Here is a 22,849-nt window from a genome sequence, read left to right as displayed (position 1 = left end):
ATTAGTAGTATCATAATGGCAGCTCCTGGATGTTATTTAAATATATTTAAATGCATATTACCAGATCACGGAGATTCATGGTTAACATTTGAAATATGCACCATTTGTGTTCTTGAGTGCACATTAGAACTATGACTTCAGTCCCCTCCTACTGGTGGACACTCACCCCATTGTCCCTGGGTGGTATTTTCCTCTATTGCTTTATGATGTTTGGCCACCCACCTGATGGCCAGCCCGATGTCCACGTAATTGGGTTCTATATGGAACGAGAACACATGTGCTAAGAGATTCGAAGGATAGCTTTTCATCACATCCTTCCCCCTTCAGGCTACTGCAAGGTGTTTGGTCTTTAGCACAGTCACATAGAGCTTAATTCTGCAGACAGAAGTCATGCTGTTCCATTTGTTCAGTGCCCCATTGAAATGAGAAGTTCTTGGTCAGGGCCAAAGAATAGAGGTTAAATCTTTGAAATGAGGTGTGAGTGTGTGTGAATGTGTGTGTTTTGGCTATCATTGTTGTGGGTGGTTGTGATTGGGGATTATCACTGCTTGTCTGTTTGCCCCAGACTAATATTCATCTGCCTGGTTTTCCTTACTTCATTTCTGTGCTTATATTTCCTTTTTCCTCCTCACTTATATTTCTTTATTCAAATTACAAATCACCTCAAGTGCAAGAATAAAAAGTATGATTTTTGTTGTTTATTGTTTTAATCGAGGGGTGAGGATGGCACAGAGGGAGACGGCTCTTCTCCCCATGCTGGCCTGTCCCCTTTGGTTTCAGAGGCGTCCACAGGACCCAGGGCACAGCCTGAGATCCATGAGCATGGAAATCTAAGGGTGTGGCTGAGGACGGATGGTAAAAAGTAAGAGCACAGCTCAAGCTCACAAGGCTCCCTGTGAGAAGACACGCTTCAGCTGCCTGAGGGAACCGGCTGTGAATCTTTGCCTTTCTTCTTGTGCTTCCATTGTGAGTTCAGGATAGTCCCTCACAGGCATGCCAGAGGCTAGCCTCATGTAGAAAACCCCTCATAGGTGCTCCTGGAGGCTAGCCTAATCTAGAATGTACCTCACAGGTGTGTCTAGAGGGTAATGGAATCTATAAAATCCTTTACAGATGCTCCCAGAGGCAAGCTTAATATACAGAACCTCTCACTGCTGCTCCCAAAGGCTAGCCTAATCTACAGAATATCTCACAGATGCTCTCAGAGGCTAGTCCAATCTACAGAATCCTTCACAGGTGCTCCCAGAGGCTAGCCTAATCTGCACAAGCCCACACTGGTGTTCCCAGAGGCTAGCCTAATCTACAAAATCCCCCACAGGTGCTCAATGAGGCTATCTTATCTAGAATATTTCTGACAGGTGTGTCTAGAGGCTTTCCTAATCTACAAAATCCCACATAGGTGCTCCTAAAGGCTGGCCTGATCTTTGACTCCCTTACTGGTGCTCCTAGAGGCTTGTCTTACTGGTGAGCTTAGATCCTGTCAGTTGATAATAGCTACCACATTTTGTATGTTGAGCTTTACAATTTTGGCAAAAAATGAGCATGGTTAAGAATAATAAGCCAACAGATGTATTTTAGATTGTTTCATTTTATTGAAATATATGTGGCAATTACATTTTTTAGTCAAAGTATTTAATTCTCAAGTCTGATGACCTCATACAACCTCTCTATTTATACTTGGTAGATCCCAGTGCACATTTAGAGACACTCATAACTAGAGAACAGTGAGTGTCTAATAGTTCTGTGAAGGAAAATTTGGTGCTGTCCTGTCATGCTGGCAGATTCAAGTCTCCAGGGTTCAGGACCACTTTTCCTTTTGGTAGACAGCTTCTGGTTCTAGCTTGTGGATTTTAGATACATAAACACATGACTTCTCTGTGAATTGTTTACTTTCTTGTATGTAGTGTGCATACATCTGTGAATGTGTATATATATGTGGGTGCACACATGTTTGAAGATGGGGTTACACAACTGTGTGTATGTTGGGTGTCTTCCTTGATCATATTTCTACCTTAGATGTTGAGGCTCGATGTGAGCCAAGAGCTTCCCAATTTGGCTAGCATAGCTAACTAGCTTGCCCCAGGGCTCCTATCTCTGCCTTCTAAGTACCAGGATTATAGGCAGGTCATCACATCCACCTAACATTTATGTGTGTACTGGGACCGGTACTCTGGTTTTTGTACTCACACAGAAAGTGCTTCACCTGGTGAGCCACGTTGTTTCTTTTTGTGTAAATTGTTAGAAACTTCTTTAGATATTTCAAATGTAAGCAACAGCTGTTGAAAGTACAAGTTAGATAGTGAATAATATCATTACATGTACATACTACTGGATAACATTTCACCCACAGATGCTATTGCTTCTTGTTCTTGTTCTTTTTCTCCATTTTCTTCTTGTTCTTGTTCTTCTTGTTCTTCCTTTTCTTGTTCTGTTGTTGTTGTTGTTGTTGTTGTTGTTGTTGTTGTTGTTGTTCTTCTTCTTCTTCTTCTTCTTCTTCTTCTTCTTCTTCTTCTTCTTCTTCTTCTTCTTCTTCTTCTTCTTCTTCCTCTTCTTCCTGTGTTTTTGTTCTTCTTCTTTTTCCTCTTCCTATTCCTCCTCCTCCTCCTCTTCTTCTTTCTCCTCCTCCAAACAATGTCTTCTCTAAGGCTTGACAACAATGTGGGTTTTTTTTTTTTACATATATATATATTTTTTTTTTTACATATTTTGGTGGTAGAGATTTCATGTTGAGTAGTTAGTATTTATTGACTTTGTTGACTGTATTAGTCTGCATACTTTGAGAAGCCAATACTCAAATTGAAATACATGTATAGAAGATTTCTTGAGTGAAACATTTTTGGGGATAGATAAGGTCTCAAATAAGACAGATACTTAAGCCAGGCCTATCAGTACAAGTCTATAATTGTAGCTGTTCAGGAGACTGAGGCAGGAGTGTCATCGGTTCAAGGCCTGCCTGAGCTTCATGGTAAGTTCAAAGCAAACCTGGGCAACTCAATGAAACTCTTAAGAAAGAACTGAGGATATAGCTCAGAATAGAGTATGTCTCTAGCATAATGAGACCCTGGGTTTAATCCTTGGTAATATGAGGGAGTGGGAGAGAGATGTTTGTGCATAGTAGACTATTAAATGTTTGTGCAATGGAGTACATTTAATGTAGCCCTTGGAAGATGAAAACAAATGTATTTTTTACAGAGATGGAATTCTAGGCTAATTTCATGATATTTTATCATGTCGTAGATGTAACTGTGTTCAGACACTATGGCAAAGGTATGAGTTAAATGTGAAGTCTTCCGTGGTTTTCAGATAGCATGGTCACCAAAGAATGTGGCACGGATTTAAAAATATATGCTGGGATTTGCATAGGATTTGATTCTTAGCATTTCCAGGTTTTAAGAATAAAGGAAAGGAACATAGAAAAGCTTTGGAAAGAAAATGATGATGCTTTAAAGGCCATATTTAAAAACTACCTTGAATGCAGTGCCTATATATAGTAAACCTCTTTTAAGAAAAATAGCTCTTAGCTTTTGTTGTACATTGTGGGTCAGAGGTCTTCCTGAACATCAAGAGGGTGAGCTACAAAGATACATGGATCTGTATGACCAAATTGGTCTTCCAGAAGCTCTGAGGTAACCCTTATTATTACAAGGACTAAAACCATGGTGTTCAATTATTTTTCAACATAAAAGAGCATGGCGTGGCTTGCTACCCTAGAGTGCCTGACCTGGTTACCTCCTTGTTGGCTGTTAAGGATTCTTATGTGTTCTGGCAGCGCACAGATGTCCTCCCTTCAAGGCAGACCTACATTTTTTTTTTTTTTTTTTTAAGCACAGCATTATGTTGTATTAAGTCCTGCCTATCGGATATTAGGTTTCTGCAAACACGATGTTATATGTGGGAAGATTTCAAAGAGTAGTTAGTATTTTTTCTGAGCCATCTCTCTAGCTCTACCCCCTTTTATTCAGTCTGGTACTCTAGCCTGTGGCATAATGCTGTCTGCACTTAGGGTGAATCTCTCGTTAGGTAAACCTCTCAAAATGCACTCATAGACACAGTCGAAAGTATGCTTCATTAATTTCCTATGTGTTTCTTAATCAAGTCAAGTTGATGATCAAAATTAACCATCACATGCTCTCAGCAGCAGTGTACAAGGGTGCTGATTTCTCTGCATTTCTGCAAACACTTGTCATTTTGATTACAGCAGTTCTGGTGCTTGGGAATGGTACCTCACGGTAGTTCCCACTTGAATTTCTGTGACTGCTAATTACTAACTGCCATCTTTTCATGTGCTTTTTATCCATTAATACACATACACATACACACACACACACACACACACGAGAGTTACTCCCTGAGATTTTTATGGCTACTTTTAAATTAAACTGTCTGTTAAAAAGTTATAAAATCATATGATTTATAAATATGTTCATGTTCTTTACTTTGAAGCATAAATGTTTTGTGTCTTTCTAGGTAGCCCAGGTTAGCCCCCGACTTCTGATCCTCCTCCCTCATTACAGGCAGGTGATACATATATAGCCAAAAGTTAAAATGGTGATCCTTCTCATCATCCAATTATCCTAGCTTCTTTTTTCTCTGGTGAATTTTCATTTTATGCTATTGTGAAAGTGTATCCTCTGTGCGTGACATGGCCATTGCTGTTTTAAAATCAGGATAGTTACAATTAGTCCCACAAGTCCTGCGCATGATAGGACCCACTGACAAGGCATGTGAGGCTCCTCACAAAATGGTTCTTCAAGTCCTGGGGGTCTTGCATGTCCTGTAGGGTATACAAGCTGTTGATATTTGCTGGGGCACATGGGGACGAGAAAGAGCTCTCTTCAGTACAGTAGCTGCCCATAAGTTGCCTATGTTCCTGCTGATGACTCTTCATCCACGAACTTGTGTAACACGAGTTAAACTCACTGGGTCAGCAAGCAAGACTTGAGAGAATCCATTTCTTTTGTCTTTCATTGGTGCCCTGTCTGGGATGAATGGAAGTTTGTTCATGTCCCCCATAAAAGATCTCACAACAATGGTTGGCTTTACCAAGTTAAGGTTTTTGTTTACAAATGGCTTATTTATAGACAGCTTCTTTTAAAAATATATCTTATTACGTATACGTACAAGCTTCCCTTTAACAGATTTCAATAGATGCCAACAATAGGCCCATATCTCTTAATATTGAGAGCATGAATTGTGAAAGGTGTCATTTTGTTATTATTTGAACATTCCAGAGTGCACTCGTACAGACACAACAGTCTAGTCTTTCATTCATCTAAACTATATGGGCTAACTCTTAGGCTAGAAACATGGAAAAGAACTTTCCATCTTGCTGGCCCTCCTTTACCCTTCCCATGATGCAGTGTTTATTGGCCTGTGTGAAGGTCTCATGTGGCCATGTGAAGATCTATCCCTGACTGACTTTGATGGCAAAGGCTATCTCAACACCTGAGAACAGAGTGCCACAGCAAGTACTGTTATGTATGCATATGTAAAGCAATTTGCAAGGGGGATAAAAATGGATTATTTTGGATTCATCGTTTCTGCCTTTAACCTAGTAAACCTCAAGGTGAAAACCATCCACGCAAAGAAATAGAAGTTTCTTTTTTTATGAAAAAATTTTCATTTTCTGTCCTTTCTCCAGGCCTCTGATGATTGTCACTCAGAAGATCACAACCTTGGCTTTCCAAATTCATGACGGTGAGAAAACAATTTTCCTTTTGGTTCTCAGAGCCAGACAGGCATCTGGAGCTTCTGTACATGTATTTTACACACAGGCCTTTGCTATGTGAGTTCTGCAGGTCTTGCTCTCCCCTGTTCAATGTTCCCAGGCCTCCTTAGTCACACCCCCCACTCTCCCAGCCTGCACTCCCCAGTTCCTTATAGAATCCACAGCCTTCACTTGCTAAAATGTTTGCTCCAAGAACAGAGTCTTTGTTTACATTTTAAGGTTAATTCTTGATGCCCACCAGCCTTTCCCCAAATTTATTAAGACAGTAGCTTCCTTTTTGCTTTGATTTCATCTCTGAAAAACTTAGAGGCTAATAAAATATTTGACAGCATTGGTTTTTAATGCTGGGTTTTTAGCCTCGTTGGGGTAGGTATGTGCTTAGAAAAACCATCTGATAAGATTAGCCTGTCCTATAAAAATCTGGGAGAAGGAAGAGTCTTTTGCATGTGTGAAACTGAACATTCTTTTCTCCACCTAGATTCTTGCTAACAATGGCCAGAATAGGTGATTTACATCCTTAGAGTGGTTTTCCAGAGAAGGGAGGAGGACTTTGAGCCAGGTGGAAGATTCCAGTACAGGGTTAAGAGGTGCAGTGGGCAGGTGCCCAGAAGGTTTGAGCTGCTCTGAGTATGACATCAACTGTTGACATGCCTTTATAGTAGACATGTTGAGATGCTTTCTCTCCAGCAGCTGGTTTCTGTGTTTCTCCTAAAGCATAGGAACAGACTGCGTTTCACTTGACCCAGAGCATTTCATTCATACTCGGGGCTTTAGCTACTCTGCAAAGAGCTGGGTCATTCCATAGCAAGAATGGGGTGTCCTCCATAGCAAGAATGGGGTGTCCTCCATAGCTAGAATGGGGTGTCCTCCATAGCTAGAGTGGGGTGTCCTCCATAGCTAGAGTGGGGTGTCCTCCATAGCTAGAGTGGGGTGTCCTCCATAGCAAGAATGGGGTGTCCTCCATAGCTAGAATGGGGTGTCTTCTATAGCAAGAATGGGGTGTCCTCCATAGCTAGAATGAGGTGTCCTCCATAGGTAGAATGAATGGGGTGTCCTCCATAGCTAGAGTGGGGTGTCCTCCATAGCTAGAGTGGGGTGTCCTCCATAGCTAGAGTGGGGTGTCCTCCATAGCTAGAGTGGGGTGTCCTCCATAGCTAGAGTGGGGTGTCCTCCATAGCAAGAGTGGGGTGTCCTCCATAGCTAGAGTGGGGTGTCCTCTATAGCTAGAGTGGGGTGTCCTCTATAGCTAGAATGGGGTGTCCTCCATAGCTAGAATGAGGTGTCCTCCATAGCTAGAGTGGGGTGTCCTCCATAGCTAGAGTGGGGTGTCCTCCATAGCTAGAGTGGGGTGTCCTCCATAGCTAGAGTGGGGTGTCCTCCATAGCTAGAATGGGGTGTCTTCTATAGCTAGAGTGGGGTGTCCTCTATAGCTAGAATGAGGTGTCCTCCATAGCTAGAATGGGGTGTCCTCCATAGCTAGAATGGGGTGTCCTCCATAGCTAGAGTGGGGTGTCCTCCATAGCTAGAGTGGGGTGTCCTCCATAGCTAGAGTGGGGTGTCCTCCATAGCTAGAATGAGGTGTCCTCCATAGCTAGAGTGGGGTGTCCTCTATAGCTAGAATGAGGTGTCCTCCATAGCTAGAATGGGGTGTCTTCTATAGCTAGAGTGGGGTGTCCTCCATAGCAAGAATGGGGTGTCCTCCATAGCAAGAATGGGGTGTCCTCCATAGCTAGAATGGGGTGTCCTCCATAGCTAGAGTGGGGTGTCCTCCATAGCAAGAATGGGGTGTCCTCCATAGCTAGAGTGGGGTGTCCTCCATAGCTAGAGTGGGGTGTCCTCCATAGCAAGAATGGGGTGTCCTCCATAGCTAGAATGAGGTGTCCTCCATAGCTAGAGTGTGGTGTCCTCCATAGCTAGAATGGGGTGTCCTCCATAGCTAGAGTGGGGTGTCCTCCATAGCTAGAGTGGGGTGTCCTCCATAGCTAGAGTGGGGTGTCCTCCATAGCAAGAATGGGGTGTCCTCCATAGCTAGAATGGGGTGTCTTCTATAGGTAGAGTGGGGTGTCCTCCATAGCTAGAATGAGATGTTTATAGTGTCACCAACCATCCTGATTTGCTCAGGGCTCAGACACATCCCAAAATATGACTTTCATTGTTACAGAAAGTCCCAGGAAAATGGAAACCTTGCTTGGCAGTGGCTACCAGAAATGTCTAAATGATGGCCCATGGTCCTGAGGAAGCTCAGGACAGCTTTGAAGATAGCCCTACCCCAAATTATAAACTTGTGTAAAACATTATAAGATTTTGGGGGAGGGTAGAGGTGGGGTGGGGTTAACTATGCTGTTCTGTTCTTGAGTATAAACTATATACATGACAATTTTGGGTCACCCTGTCAAAAGGTTGGGCTTGCCTACCAGTGTAGACTCCAAGAGTAACACAACCAATAGTCAAAGTCAGTTCAGTTCTGCAAATTGCAATTGATATGTTCCTTATTGAGCTCTCAAGAAAAAAGTGAACTGGGTTTAATTGGGCTCTCTCTCTCTCTCTCTCTCTCTCTCTCTCTCTCTCTCTCTCTCTCTCGTGCTTCCATGTGTATCACAGCTTACTTTTGAATTTGCAACGCCTTTCTCTTTCTCTTCCATTTTCTCTCCCTTTCCCCCCTTTCTCCTCCTTCTCCTTCTTTTTTTTTTTTTCTTTAAATTTTGAAATAGACTTCGGGCCTAAATTTACATTTTAAAGTACTCCCCCTTTACCACATTTCCTGGAGTATTCCTAGCATGGAGTAATCTGTTTATTTGCTTTTCCCCCCTGTGTGTGGGATGAATGAGGGAATTCCAGAAACATTCTGTCTTTTCTTTTGACAGGATCTTATTATGTCTCCTAGCTGGCCTAACTGGCCTGAAATTCGATCCTCCTGTCTCTGCCTTCCATGTGCTATGATTACAGGCTTGAGCGACCACACATAGTTTAAGTGCACTGTGGAATTGCCTTCATGGTTGCTAGGCAGATTTATTCTCTTATGTTGCTTATTGTACATTGGAGCCAATGTGTGGCTCATTTCTGTACTCCCAGCACTTGAACAACACACACAGGAGGGCTGCAGATTCAAGGCCAGCCTGGGCAAAATAGTGAGACCTTATTTCACAAAAACAAGACAGCAGAAAAGCAAACGAAGATTCTACTTTGGTTTCTTTGACTCCAAGGTAGTTGCATGCACATTTACAGGAAACAAACGTTGCTTCCTGTTGGAAGTTTGCTCTGGATGAGTCTGAAGAAAGAAGAAAATTTGATAATTCTTTGTGCTTTCCCTGCAGTTAGGGCTGTATTCCTTCTGCTGTTTGGAGGTCCCTGCTGCTTCCCCCACTGTATCTTATCCCACTATGACAAAATACTCTGACCGAAGCAACTTAAGGCATTTTGGCTCACATTTGGGGGTACAGTCCTTCACGTCTGGGAAAGCATGGCGGCAGGTTCATGTTTGCATTGTCGCATTGCATTTGAAGTCAGGAGGCAGAGAGGGATGCATGGTGGTGCCCAGCTCACTTTTATTAAGCCCCAGAACCCAGCCCTTGGAGTGCTGCTGCCTATGTGAAGGTGGGTTTCCCACCTCACTCAACCATTGCAGGATAATCCCTCCCAGGCACGCCCAGAAGCTGGTCTCCTAGGTGATTCTAGGTCCTGTTCATTGACAGTCACTGTTAATCATCATCACACTGTGTTTCCCACTGGGCACCATGAGGGAGACATTTGAATTGGTTCAGCTGACAAAAGGCACTCTTACAGCTCCTAGAGCAAGGGAATCCTGCCGTGTGGTAAGGAAAGGGCAGGGTTCTTTGGAGCTAATGTCCTACTAGGCAAATTGAATAAAGTAACCTTGAGTGTTCCCTTGTTCATTCAAACCTATGGGGATACTCCCTCTTCACATGGACTCATGGATAACTGATCCAGGATAACTTTACACCTGTCATAAGGACGGAATCCAGAGCCTTGTGTGTGCTCAGCTCACTGCCTTCCTCCCACAGGACTTTTGAAAATGAAAACCAGGGACTCTTTATAGCAAAGAAATAATCGGCTTTTTCCAAATGAGTTTGGGAAGCCTCTCTTAGGATCAGTTTCTTATTTCACTTTAAATACCTTACTCCTGATTTCCTAATTTCGTTTTTGTAGGGTTAGGTCGAAAAGCTGAAGACCTTTCTGCTGAGCAACACCGACTTGCTGTGAAGTAAGTTAGCAATTAGCAGTACATTCTCAAGCCACTTGCGTGTGTCCAGAGCAGTGCTACTCAATTCTCCCAACACTGTGACCCTTGAAGACAGTTCCTTGTGTTGTGGTGACTCCTGACCGTAAAGTTATTTTCATTCCTACTTCATAATTGTAATTTTGCTGTTACAAATTATAATGTAGGTATCTGATATGCAGAATATCTGATGTGCAGCTCCCCAAATTCATGATCCACAGGTTGAGAACCATTGTTCTAGAGTTTCCTAATTTTAATAAATACTCACATATCAATTCCATTAAGTGGGTATGATAGCACTATTGAATCTGCTATTGATGGCACTTCTCTGTCTACTAATCCTCGTCTTTGCACATTACTAAGCAATGGCTGACTTTGGATATAGATAATTTCTGTGTATGTTTGGGTCTCCTGTAGGGCAGAGGTCAAAGGCAGATGGACCTCAAATCTAATTTTGTCAGTCCCGTGAGATTCTTCTTTCCCAGGGTGTGTGTTTACTTCAGAATTATTTTGAATGGATTTGTGTCTGGGACCTTTGGGAAATTGTAATTACCAACTCATCTAGTGTGTTTAGGTCTCTAGCACAGGGAAAGCTAGGAAGTAGGCCAGAAGAGAACCAGGTTGGGGAGTTAGTGGGATTCTGAAGTTGGTCTTTGGCTAGTGTGGATTGACAGGGTAACGGGAATGGTGTTGGAGAAAAGGGTGGGGGCACCCTAAAGAATCAGGAGAAAAACACTGATGGGGATAAAAACACCATTGGAGTGGCTCACTAAGAGCCGCCACAGTGGCAGGATATGATCCTGCTAGAGGGTACCTAGAGCTTGCTGGCATCCCTAGTCCCCTTCACAACAGAACTGAGACTTGGAAACAGTTGTGCAGGAAGAACTGGAGGGTTCTAATACATCCAGTCTCTGGCTCAGTGCGGTATGGCTATTCACAGCTACAGGCACAGTCTGACCAACGAATAGTGCTGGTGTTTCAAGTGCCCCCTCCCTACAATGATACCCTACTAGAGTATCCAGGGAACTACATGTTCTTGAAGCATCCAGCAGAGCCGTGCACTCCCAAGTTTTCCCTGCTCTCATTTTTAGGACCTAGGCACCAAAGCAGACAACAGATTGCACAGTTGATTTTGTGTGGCTTCCAAGTGGAAACTGGTCAGGTCCTCCCACCATTTCCTTTGTATTTATGTTGGCAGTCGGGAGAGAATTTCCCCTGTCTGGAGCATCTCAGCAAATGACATTAGGTCAAATTCTCACCCTGCCTTTGTTTGTACCTCTGTTTTGTGATGCAAGCAGACAAAGGTGATGAGAAAAGAGCCTCAGAATAACCTTTGCCTGAGATGCCTCCCTCAGAGTTCATGGTCCTCGTAATGTGAAACTGTGACCATCTCAATTACCTCTCTTATCCATGGTTCCTGTCTTAAAGATGTCTCTCTTAGCTGGATCTTATAGGAGACAGAAGTGAAAGATCTTGCCTGAAAAATAACGGTGTCAGCAATATGGTCATGTTCTGAAGGAGAACTGAACATGGATGAGTAGTCCAGTTTTACACCTTGCTTCTGTTCACAGAGTGAAGCCCTCGCTTTTAGAATACTTAAGCTACCATCTCAACTTTATGAGTGTCATAGCTGGCCCTTGTAACAATTTCAAGGACTACGTAGCCTTCATTGAAGGGAGACATATACACATGAAGTTGTTGGGAGTGAACGGGAAGCAAGGAGGTTTCCACAGTCTGCCCGGACCTTCTCCCACTGTAAGTTTTTAGTACTCAGCATGTTTCTGAGGGGTTTCAGAGAATGGGTTTCACTTTCAGGCCTGACCCTTGCTAATAGTCATTTTAATTAAGAAGTTGTGGCTGGCAGTGTTGCTTGGTGATAGAGCCCTGGCTTTAGCATGCACAAGTTACTAGGTTTGATCCCCAGAACAGAAAAAAGAAAATGGGCTGGAGAGATGGCTCAGAGGTTAAGAGCACTGGCTGTTCCAGAGGTTCTGAGTTACATCCCCAGCAACCACATGGCAGTGGGTGCATAACCATCTATAATGAGATATGGTGCCCTCTTCTGGTGATCAGTCATATGTGCAGGCAGAACACTGTATACACAATAAATCTTTGAAATAAAGTAAACAGTAACAACCAAATGTCAAACAACTTAGTAGAGAGCATGAGCAGTCACCCACCCTCTTTGCTTAAAGTCAAATATAGGCAATTACTTAGGCTGTTCTCTGTAAGTCACCAAGTTAAGAGACAGTCTCTGTTCTCAGTTCTTTATCATGTCCATTCACTTAAGCCCCAGTCCCTTTCAGGTAGGATGCCATTGCTCAGCCATATTACCAAGGGCACCCATTCTTAGCTGGAAATTACAGACATGTTGGATGACATTTCCTGGGAAGTCAGAGGAGCTGGGCAAAATGACTGAGTCCTGATTAAAACTCAGCCCATCTTAACTCTGGAAGTTCTAGTTTATGTCTCTGTTGCTGTCATAAAACCATGATCAAAACCATCTGGAGGAGAAAGGGGCTTATTTAGCTCACAGGTTATAGGCCTGTGAGAAGCCAGAGCAGAAGCTGTAGGCAAAAAAAATGAAGAACTGCTTAGTGGCTTGCTGGTAGGCTCATGCTTAGCTACCTTTCTTCTGCAGTCCAGCCCAACTGCCCAGTGGCCCTCCTACACCAATCAGCAATTAGGAAAATGCCCCATAGACATGCCATAGGGCAATCTGGTGGAAGCATTTCATCAACTGAGCTTCCTTCTTCCCTGGTGACTGTAGGTTTGTGTCAAAGTGACAGCTGAAGCTAATAATGATATCAGATTTAACATTTGAGTCATCTTCAGCTGCTAACGTCATCTGCCCAGGTGTTCTGTCTCAGGTGTTCAATTACTCGCACAGGATCCATTATACCAGAAGTCTCTCCCTCCTGCCTGGTGACTCAAGTGTGGTTCTCTGGTGATGGTACTCTGTAATGGTAGCCATTTCCCTTATGTTTTGAACAACAGCCCTACCTAACTTATGTTGGTAGGAGTACTGAAAACACATTCAGATATGTCCGATGTTTACAGAGAAAACTTCCAGTTCTCAAGGGTTATATGCGTGTTCTACTTATAAATACCCCACCTAGCCTAATCCTGTCAGATTTGTGTCTCGAGGAAGGAAATCTACACCCATTGCCTTCCTTCTAGGGAAGTAATTGATAACAATGTTCTTTAGGTTTCTCATACCTGAGCAGTTACATGGGTTTCTCCCCTCACCCCCATTTCTAGGGAGCTGTGATACAGAAGTTGTGCCTGACCTTGATGTCTCTCCTGTTGTTTTTGACACTCTCTAAGTCTTTTCCCGTCACCTTCCTTATTGATGACTGGTTTGTACATAAAGCCAACTTTCTGAGTCGTCTCTGGTACTTATATGTCGTCATGCAAGCCGCAAAGCCCAAGTATTACTTTGCATGGACATTAGGTAAGTTTGATGAAGTGGCCCCAAATGAATGAGGAATGTCGCATGTCGCGGTCCTCCATAGACGGTTTAGCCAGAATATCATTTATATCATTGACTCATTATAAAGTCCGATCCATCGCCAGTGGCAGGGAACCCAGTGCCAATTTCAGTCTTCAGTGTTTTTGCTTCTCTCTTCCACCCACCATAAACTCAGTTATCACTGAGAGACGATATCTGGGCTGTTGTTTAAGCACAATGTTTGTAACAGCTTTCAACCATTGAACTTGACCATTGCATGCTGTGCAAAGTTGAGAGAAAATTCCGGTACAGTCTGGCTTGCTTTCCATTTTTCTGGGTTGTAATGTATGTAGGATGAATTTTCCTCGCACATAATCCAGTTTAGGTTGCTGGTGGAGACAGGAATGCTGGTTGAGCCTGTGGCTTGGGGAGGATGCTGAGTTCAAGTTTTCCTCTTTATGGGGCAAAGTTCAGCTTCATTTTTTTTAAATCATGCTTCTTTTTTTCCTTTGGGGAGTGTTGGCCAATCTCAAGGTTTTATATCTTGAAAAAGTTTTAGATGGAGTTGTATAAAGCTTTTCTAAGAGCCTGACCTCTGCACTTACCGAGGCTGGTGAAGAATTTTGAATCTAGACTGCAGATTAAGGAATATCGGATCACACACATCCTCTTCTTAGTTTGTGCCTTGGGTTTTAAGTTCCAAATTAAACTTGGCACATGCAAAATTCTTTCTTTATTCAAATACTTTCTTTATTCAGAATTGCTTTATTCAAATATCAAAAATTACTTTATTCAAATTATTTTTTTATTCATATTGGTAATATGAAATAGACTATTTTCGCTATGTAGGCTTGGAGAACAGTATTGGCAGGTTTTTCATGACAATATGTTAATGCTGAGAGCCAGACACTTTTTATTGCCTCAGGCATAAAAATTGTATGCATTAAACAATTTCTCCCAGGGCCATGTTATTTTTACTGCAAAAATGTATGGATAAGTTCAGCCCAAATGCATTATTTCCCTAATGATTGGCCAGAAACAACAGACATAGAGCTTTTGTTTTGTTTTGTTTTGTTTTGTTTTGTTTGAGACAGAATCTTAACTATGTAGTGCTACCTAGCCTGGACTCATTCTGTAGACTAGGCTGGCTCAAACTCAGAGATTTGCCTGCCTCTGCTGGGACTTAGAGACTGAGCTACCACACCAGCATTAGAGCTGTTTTAGAATGTATGATGTGCTGGGTTTTGTTCCGATTTCTGTTCAGTTTAATTTAGTGGTGTTTGTTGAGTACCAGGCTTTGCCCTAGGAAATATTTTCTGCATCTCAAGACTGTGAAATTTTGTGGGAATTTAGACCTCTCCATCAACTGGGCAAGAGGCATCAGGAGCTGCCCCAGTGGCCATAATATAGAGGAAAAAAAATGTGTTTTAAAAGTCTGTTCTCTTCCTTCCTGATTCTGCTGTTGCTTTGCTAGTTAGAAATTCTGCCTTCTTTATTTCTGCAGTAGCTAGGCAGTTCTATCTCAAGTAGCTGGGAATCAGTTTGGATCCTTGCATATACATTTGTTTCCCATGAAAAGTAGTTAATGCTTTCACTTTGTTCTAATCTGAGTAAGAATGTGTGCAGCTGTTCATTCGTACTGTGCATGCGCGCACGCTTCCTCGAGTGTGTGCATGTGTGCGTGCATTCATGTGTGCATGCTTACCTGTGTGCATGCCTACGTGTGTGTTTATGGAGAGAGGATGAGAGAGAGTTGGGAAGTCTTTTTCTGTTAACTGCATTCTCTATTTTCACCTGTTTGCTTTCTCTCTTTCTCCCTACCTTTTCTGCTCCCACATTTTGTACCTCAGGGCTTAAGGGTTGGCTTTGAACTAAATCAGCTCCAGATTTAAGGAGGAAAAAAGGCCATTCCGTGGCCTCATGGGGACAGTCTGACACAAGGTGGGTTGTGCTGACAAGGTCTGGGTGGGAGGATGACAGGGAACAGGATGTCATTCTGTCCTTCGGAGAACTCCCCAGACTGGAATGTAGGTATGATTTTTCAGGACAGCTTTCCCCGTGCACTGAGATGTTTATCTCTCATGCCCTCTGCCCCATCCTCTGTTTTTCTGGTTGCATAGTAGAAACACTTTATTAGTTTGCATAGCTCCGATTTGAAGTTTTTTTTCAGTTTAGATTACATGGGCTAGTCTGAAATTAACCTTTGTAGTATTTATGAATAAAGAAGTAATGGATAGTCCGTCAGGGAATATTTAAATTGCTTAAGGGAATAATTGTTTTATCCAGCTCTTTAAAGTGCCATTTACATATAATTGATGTACTAATTATAAATTATTATAAATTGAACCCTTAAAGCTGGCTGCTCATGGATCTCAGCTGCACTGCACTATGTTAGGCTCGCTCTCGTTACTGTTTATATTAAATTAGTAAAACTATTTTCTTTGGACTTAACATCCAATTCTGATTCTCTACAACTAATTGGCACTAATTAGGGAGGCTCAACTGCAGTGTAGGCTATGTTCTAAGGGCCACAAACTCCAAGGAAAGGATATCCAAACAAGTTTGTCTGCCACAGTAAGTTACGCCATGCATGGAGAAAGGAAAGCTGGTTTGGGGTGATGAGTCAGAACCTCACACTGTCTGCTCTGGGCCACGATGGAATCTCAGATAAACTTCTGCAGAAAGCACTGTGCAGAACAGGGAATCCCGGCTGTCCAAATAGGGTGATTCTGGGAACCAGTCATCTTGAGAAGAAGCTCTTAACACTTTAGGATGTGGAATCAGTGGAATTTAGATTCAGTGCTGCCTACACTGGAGTGGTCTGCACATTGAACAAGCATCTCTGGTCTCAGTTTCCTTTGCATCCTCATTAGCAGAGGCCATTACAATAAAAATGGCCACCACCATCTCTTGAGTGCTCCCTCGGATGGGCCCTGTACTGTGTACTTTATGCACACTTCAACAGCTCTTTAACCTGGGTACCACTGTTATATCCATTTAACTCTCAGGTTTCTGGAAGTTAGTCGCTTCCTCTATCTTTTGTATTCCTATGCTGCTGAGCCCACCCTTATTGTCCCTCCTAACACAGCTGTGAGAGTAAATAAGAAATGCCTGTAAGATGTTGGGTACCGAGATCCAGAAGGGTGTGTGATATTGTATCTTGATGGCCAGCTTGCTGGCATTGAGAAGCACATAGGCTACTGGTAAAGCACACTTCTAGATGTGAACATAAGGGAATTTCCAGAGACAGTTAGCCTAGAGGAAATTCCAGTCCTGCATGCCAGGAGCACCACACATTAGCTGAGGGCTCCAGGATGGGAGAGAATGAGGGAGAAGGAGAAAGACTGAGACACAGGCATTCTTGCTCTTTCCGCTTCCTGCATGCCGTGATGTGACATGCTCTGACCCTCCACAAACATACACACACACACACACCCTTCCCTATAGTGGTGGATTGCACCATCTGGCGCTGAGCTGAAGTAAACCGGTCCCTGCCTTAAGTGACTTTCTTCAGGTGTCTTGTGAAAGTCTGATTATCACAGGTGATGCCCACGGAACACGTGCATTCTGTGCATGGTCATTGCTTGGTTCTTTCAGCTCTGTGTGGTGGGCACAAAGTCGAAGGACATGGGAAGCTGTGAACTGCTGCGCTGGCCTTGCCATGGGCTGTCCCCTAGTTGACATCGGTCATTTCTAGATTTGGTCTCACATATGAACTATGAGGCTCCTTTTTGGGCATCTGCTTTCTTTGTTTTCTTCTTTTTCTTCACTGAGTTTCCCTCTAGAGAAGAGAGGATGACATAGGGCTCTGTTCTTTTAAATCCTTCTTCTCTGAGAAACCAGATAGTTTTCAACTGAAGCCAAGTCTAAGATAAGCATCATTAAATCATCAACTATGCTAAAAATAGAGGAGATAAACATAGAACTGTGTTCTCTCTCTATCTATCTCACTCTCTCCTTCTCCCTCTCTCTCCCTCTCTCCAGTTTTGGGGATGGCATCCATGGTAAGCACTAGACAAGTGCTGGACCACTAAGCTCATAGCCACCCTGGAGCAGGCTGCCTCCTTTGGAGTGGCTGTTCTGAAGCTGGGCTCCTTTCCAGTAGGTTTGGAAGGCGGGCTACATTTGGACTTGAACTTCTATGGCATGATCCTCTAAGATCTCCTTCAGATGTAGAACTCTGAAGCACTGTGATTTAATTAGTGTGAGTCACTAATGAGCACGTTCTTGAAGAGCATAATCTAGCAGAATTTGGACGATGATGAAGGAGGAAATTAGTCTATTGGTCTTCATCATAACCGTAGGAGCTTGCCAGGACTCTAGTTGGTTACAAAACACCTCATTAAGGCATTTTGAGGCAAATTGTTCCTTTGGGGACCATTTTCTTATAGTTTAGTTAAGTAAATAAAGATGGAAGCGGGGCTTTCAGAATGACTCTGGGGAGAAGATAGCTTGCTATTTTCTTTTCTTTGTTTTTATCTTTTCTTTCTTTCTGAGACAAAATTTTTCTGTGTAGTTCAAGCCTTAATACTTGCTGTGTAGCCCAGAATAATCTTGTACTCTTAATCCTTCTATCTCTGCCTCCTAAGCTCTGTTATCACAGTGTGCCACCACACACTGTGAAGGGTGTTGATCCCTGTGTACTGGTGTGGCATCCATTGTGGCCAGTTCCCACTTCCCAACTTGGCTTCTCTATCTTGTTGTGGGTTTAAAACTTTCCTTAATTGTATCTTGTGTTAGCTTATCAGCCCCTTGTCTGTAACATGTCCAGGATAAGGTCCTGGTTTGTTTCTAGTACTGGGTCCCTCCTGACATAGTACACTTACCTTATAGCACCTGAGATGGCTACTGTTGACAGTCAACATGGGGGGTTGCAGATAACCTTTTGCACAGGCCTCTGAGCATTCCTGAAGTTATTTCCAGAGAGGTTTATCTGAGGTGGGAGGGCCCACGCTGAGTGTGAGTGGCACCATGGTCTGGGGTCCTGGATTGGAAACAATGGAGAAAGTGAATGGAAGGCTGGCATTCCTCTATCTCCTCAGTGAGGGTGCTGTGTGAACAGCTGCCTCATACCCCTACTGCCATGCCTTCCCTACTGTGAGCAAAAATAAGCCCTTTCTTCCTTAAACTGCCTTCGTCACAAGTCTTCCATCTTTAGTGATAACTCTTGGCCCTCTACCACGTCCCCTACTGACCTCTGTGTCTAAACAGTAGTGTGTTGTGGCCTCTTCTCTTCCTCTCACATCCTGAAGCCCTTGAATCCTGCTGCCAACATCTTTATCTCATTTTTTCACCCCTCCTTGATGCTCCTCTGTCCATCTGATGCTCCTCCAGTCTTGTGCCATACAGCAAGCACTCACTTAAAGGCTGCAGTACAAATGAGTGAAAACCAAGGCCACCAAACAGCCCAGTTCATAACGAGGCCAGATCCTTTGTGTGTTTTTAGGCTCATTTTCCAAGAAACTACAGAATAGGCTTCCAGGGTTGGAATTAGACAAATGTTTGCACTCCTTTAAAGACCTCTCCCTGGATCCTGATGCTTTACCTTAAAAACCCTAGCGGACGCGGTGCACAATGCAGCTGGCTTTGGCTTCAGTGGCATGGATGCGGATGGGAATTCTCGTTGGGATCTACTGTCTAACCTGAACATCTGGAAGATTGAGGTGAGAATATTGTGTTTATGGAACAAATGGCCACAGTGCATACAGCAAGCAGTTGCTGTGAGTGTGGGATTCCCAAAGTCCTTCATCAGGGTGTCTGGGGAAGCCTCATACCGTCCTCACCATCTGTATCTTCCACTCTTCCCTTTCCCCATCTTGCTTCTGCAGAATATCATCATCTTGTTTTCAGGATACCCACTTTCTTGACACTTGCCATGATTCAAGGAAAAATGACATCATAAAATTGAAAAACAGCTAGGAAAAACTTTCTGTTGTTTAATTCTTGTTCTACCAACTAGAGAGTGAAAATGTCATTTTCTCTTGTTTGCATTTGACTTGGATCCCAGTTCAGAATGTAGACCAGAGGCTTACGGCTTTAGAATTATGCATACCCGGCTGTCTGTTTTATTGTTGTTATTGTTGTTTTGTTTGTTTTTGTTTTGTTGTTACTGCTGTTTTGTTTTTTGGAAACAATTTTAATTTGTTGGATTTCTGGAGAGGAACTGCCTCAGGGCTCGCCTTTTAGCCACTAGGAGTGTGTCTGCTCTTCAGTCTTTATCCTAGGATGACAGTTCTCTTCCTGTCTTTAGAGATAGCCATGGTTCCCTCTGGACCACATCATCCCAGTTTGCTTTGCCTTACTTACACTAACTAGTACTGACAGGACTACCAGGTCACAGAGCCTTTCATTCCACAGCAGGGAGGAAGACTAAGCTTTGCACAATGCAGGAACACCCAGGCAGCTGCTCAGGGTGGCTGGTAGTTTTTGATTGCCATCTACAGTGAAGCAGACGGTGAGAGCAGGAAGCCTGGGGGATCGACCATCTTCCACCCACATTTAGTGGAAAGCTGATCAAAATGAGTCTGAGAAAAACCTCCACCTTCTTCCATCTGAGCTCTTTCACATTTGAAAGGCCTCCAGAGGGAAGGCGGCTTGCCTTCCACCTATCAGAAAGTTGTGAGGAATGTGTTAGATTCCCCTCCTCCTCCTCCTCCTCCTCCTCCTCCTCCTCCTCCTCCTCCTCCTCCTCCTCCTTCTTTTCCTCCTCCTCCTCTTCCTTCTCCTCTTCCTCCTTCTCTTCCTCTTCTTCCTTCTCCTCTTCCTCTTCTTCCTCCTCCTCTTCCTCTTTTTCATCCTCTCTTTCCTCCTCTTCTTTCTTCTCTTCCCCTCCCCTCCTCCCCTCTTCTTCCTTTTCTTCTCTCTCTTGCCTTCCTTCTCTTCCTCTTCCCTTTTTGCCTCTTTTGCTTCCTCCTTCTCTTTTCCCCATCTCCTCTCCTTCCCCTTCTTCCCACCCCTTTTCTCGCTTCCTCATCCTCTCTCTCCTCTTCTCTCCTCCATCTCTTTTTTCTCCCATCCTCCTTTCTACTGTTACTTCAGAAGGTAAATGGGAAGAGTGAAACGAAAGCACATTGTACCTGTTAACTAACCAAATTGCATCATATTTTCAATTTAAATTCATGGTGCTATTTGATGCCTCAGGCTGACCAGATTGCATCAACAGTCTCCAGTATGGGATAAATGCTAATATTTGGATTCTAGAGAATCTGAGGGCTCTTTGGGTCAGAAGACCCTGGTAAGTATGGTTTAAAAAAAATGGCTCAAATTTAGAACTGGTTCTGAGTGAGCGGTGACACTTTGCCGAATTATAGTATACCACTCCTCCTCCGGAAAGTCTCCAGACAGCATAACCACCTGTTCCATTCTCAGAAAGCCTTGAGAAGACTGCATGCCTACCTTTAATATGCAGATGTTAGGCAAGGCCTTGGAATTTAGGGACTTCATTCCCTTGGAAAACTGTTCTTCAGAGCTGACCCTGTTTGCTTTTGGCTGCCCGTGAATATATATACCCCATATATACCCCCACTGTGTACCAAAGACAGAACCCTTTCACTATGGGTCTGTGCTTGGGGGTCAAAGGCTGATACTAAGTTAGATAGTTATTCTAAGAGAAGATGAGAATGTCATTTCCATTGTACTTGGTATGAGGCAAGAACAAAGGAACAAGGAAGTCCGGTCTTGTTACAGTGTTTCAAGGCCATGTTAAAAGCGTTCTACTAGCTGTGTAAACAGAAACAAACTGGATTTAGAAAGACCCAATAAATAATAGATCTCTTGGCAATATTACATCATCTGTTACCTCTCTCCCATTTACGTTCCATCCGTCATATGTGTATCTGTTTTCCTCTTGTCGTTTAGTCTGTTATCTGTCATTTCTTTAATTATCATCTATCCGTATCTGTTTACCTGTCTTAGAGTTTCTCTTGCTTCGATAAAACTCCATGACCAAAGGAAGCCTGGGGAGGAAATGGTTTATTTCAGCATACACTTCTGCACCACAGCCCATTACTGAGGGAAGTCAGGGCAGGAACTCAAACTCGGCAGGAACCCTGAGGCAGCTGAGACTGAGGCCATAGAGGAGTGCTGCATACTGGCTTGGCCACTGGTAACTTTTTCACCCTGCTTTCTTATTCATCTCAGGACCACTTGCCCTGGGCACTGCCCACGGTGGGCTGGGCCCTCCGACACCAATCCTTAATGGAAAAAGTGATCTATAGACTTACCTACAGATAATCTGCTGGGGGCATTTCTCAATTGAAGATCTTCTTCCCAAATAACTCTAACTTGTTTCAAGATGACAAAAACCTGAGAAGCAGACTACCTATGAATAGTGTCCGTCGTCTCTCTGTTGTCATTTGTCTATCCAGACTGTGTTCCTTGTCATCTGTCTGTCATCTGTATTGCCTATCAAATACCTGTCAGGCCATCTTCCATCGCTCTTCTTGTTCTATTGCTCCATGCTCTCCTTTCAAGCATATTACATCAGGCAGGTATGTGGCCTGAACAGGATTTACTGTCTTCCTTCCTTCCTTCCTTCCTTCCTTCCTTCCTTCCTTCCTTCCTTCCTTTTTTCTTTTCTTCTTTTCCCCATTCCCTTCCTTCTTTCCCTTTCTTCTTTCTTTTACTTTTTTCTTTCTTTTTTCCTTTCCCTTCCCTCCTTCCCTCCCTCCCTCCCTTCCTCCCTCCTTCCATATGTATGTGTGTGTGCATGTGTATGTATATATATAATTTCATTCTTCTCTCACATATTACATCCCTACTACAGTTTTCACTCCTCTCCCTCCCCTCCCTCCCCTCCCTCCCCTCCCTCCCCTCCTTCTCTTCCTTCCCTTCCTTCCCCTCCCTCCCATGCCTCCTCTGCCTCCCCTCCTTCCCCTCCTTCCCCTCTTTCCCATAAACAAGTTTTCTTATGGCTGAAGGTTTTCCACAGGGAAAAGCCGCACTTCTTGTTACCCTTTGAATGAGAGACCACAGCTCATGGCTTTTTTGTGCTGCCTTCTTTTGGCAGTTGACTGACTTACCCTGTTTCCTGGTGGGTGACACTTCTTTATTTTCTTTTCTGTATTGTGATCCCTTCATGCATGAAGGCTCTTACTATTCCAGGCAAAACTGGATGCAGTTGGGAGTGTGCCGCTATTTATAGAAAAGACTGTAAGAGACTGACCTAGTTTGCGCATGGTTACATAGTACAAAGATAACAATTTCATGTAACTTGTCCTGAAAGCTCTACAATCAGATGATTGAACTTTCTGTGTGGTAAATCCCATTTTAGAATAGTTTTAAGTCATTTGACTTCGTTTTTTAGGAAATCAGAGTGGGAGGGGAATGGACAGAACACCCCTTCAGTTTTGCTCTGATGTAAAAATAAGTTTCGAGCAGACTCAAGTTTCCAAGCCAAAGTTTAACTGCAAAGCACATCTTATAAATGCCAGAA

At 43.3% G+C, this 22,849-nt stretch overlaps 1 protein-coding gene and 1 long non-coding RNA gene across 5 annotated transcripts in view; one reads left to right on the top strand and one right to left on the bottom strand.

The window, feature by feature from the left end:
* Mboat1 (membrane bound glycerophospholipid O-acyltransferase 1) overlaps positions 1 to 22,849 on the top strand; it is a 103,022-nt gene that overhangs the window by 68,697 nt on the left and 11,476 nt on the right. For all 4 annotated transcript variants that reach the window (XM_076939211.1, XM_034510637.2, XM_076939212.1 and 1 more), the window contains exons 5-9: positions 5,642 to 5,697; positions 9,896 to 9,950; positions 11,537 to 11,720; positions 13,227 to 13,419; positions 18,976 to 19,079. In XM_076939211.1, the coding sequence (XP_076795326.1) occupies positions 5,642 to 5,697; positions 9,896 to 9,950; positions 11,537 to 11,720; positions 13,227 to 13,419; positions 18,976 to 19,079 (592 nt within the window). The remainder of the gene's footprint in view (positions 1 to 5,641; positions 5,698 to 9,895; positions 9,951 to 11,536; positions 11,721 to 13,226; positions 13,420 to 18,975; positions 19,080 to 22,849) is intronic.
* On the bottom strand, positions 2,685 to 22,517 carry LOC143443326 (uncharacterized). Its single transcript, XR_013112200.1, has 3 exons — positions 22,437 to 22,517; positions 18,243 to 18,400; positions 2,685 to 4,979 (listed from the first exon to the last, which is right to left on the bottom strand). It is a non-coding gene; the product is annotated as an uncharacterized LOC143443326 (long non-coding RNA).

This window comes from Arvicanthis niloticus, chromosome 8, assembly GCF_011762505.2.
Source record: "Arvicanthis niloticus isolate mArvNil1 chromosome 8, mArvNil1.pat.X, whole genome shotgun sequence".
In the NCBI taxonomy this organism is placed as follows: domain Eukaryota; kingdom Metazoa; phylum Chordata; class Mammalia; order Rodentia; family Muridae; genus Arvicanthis; species Arvicanthis niloticus.
Note: the sequence above shows the minus strand (reverse complement) of the source record. Positions and strands in the feature narration are given on the sequence as shown.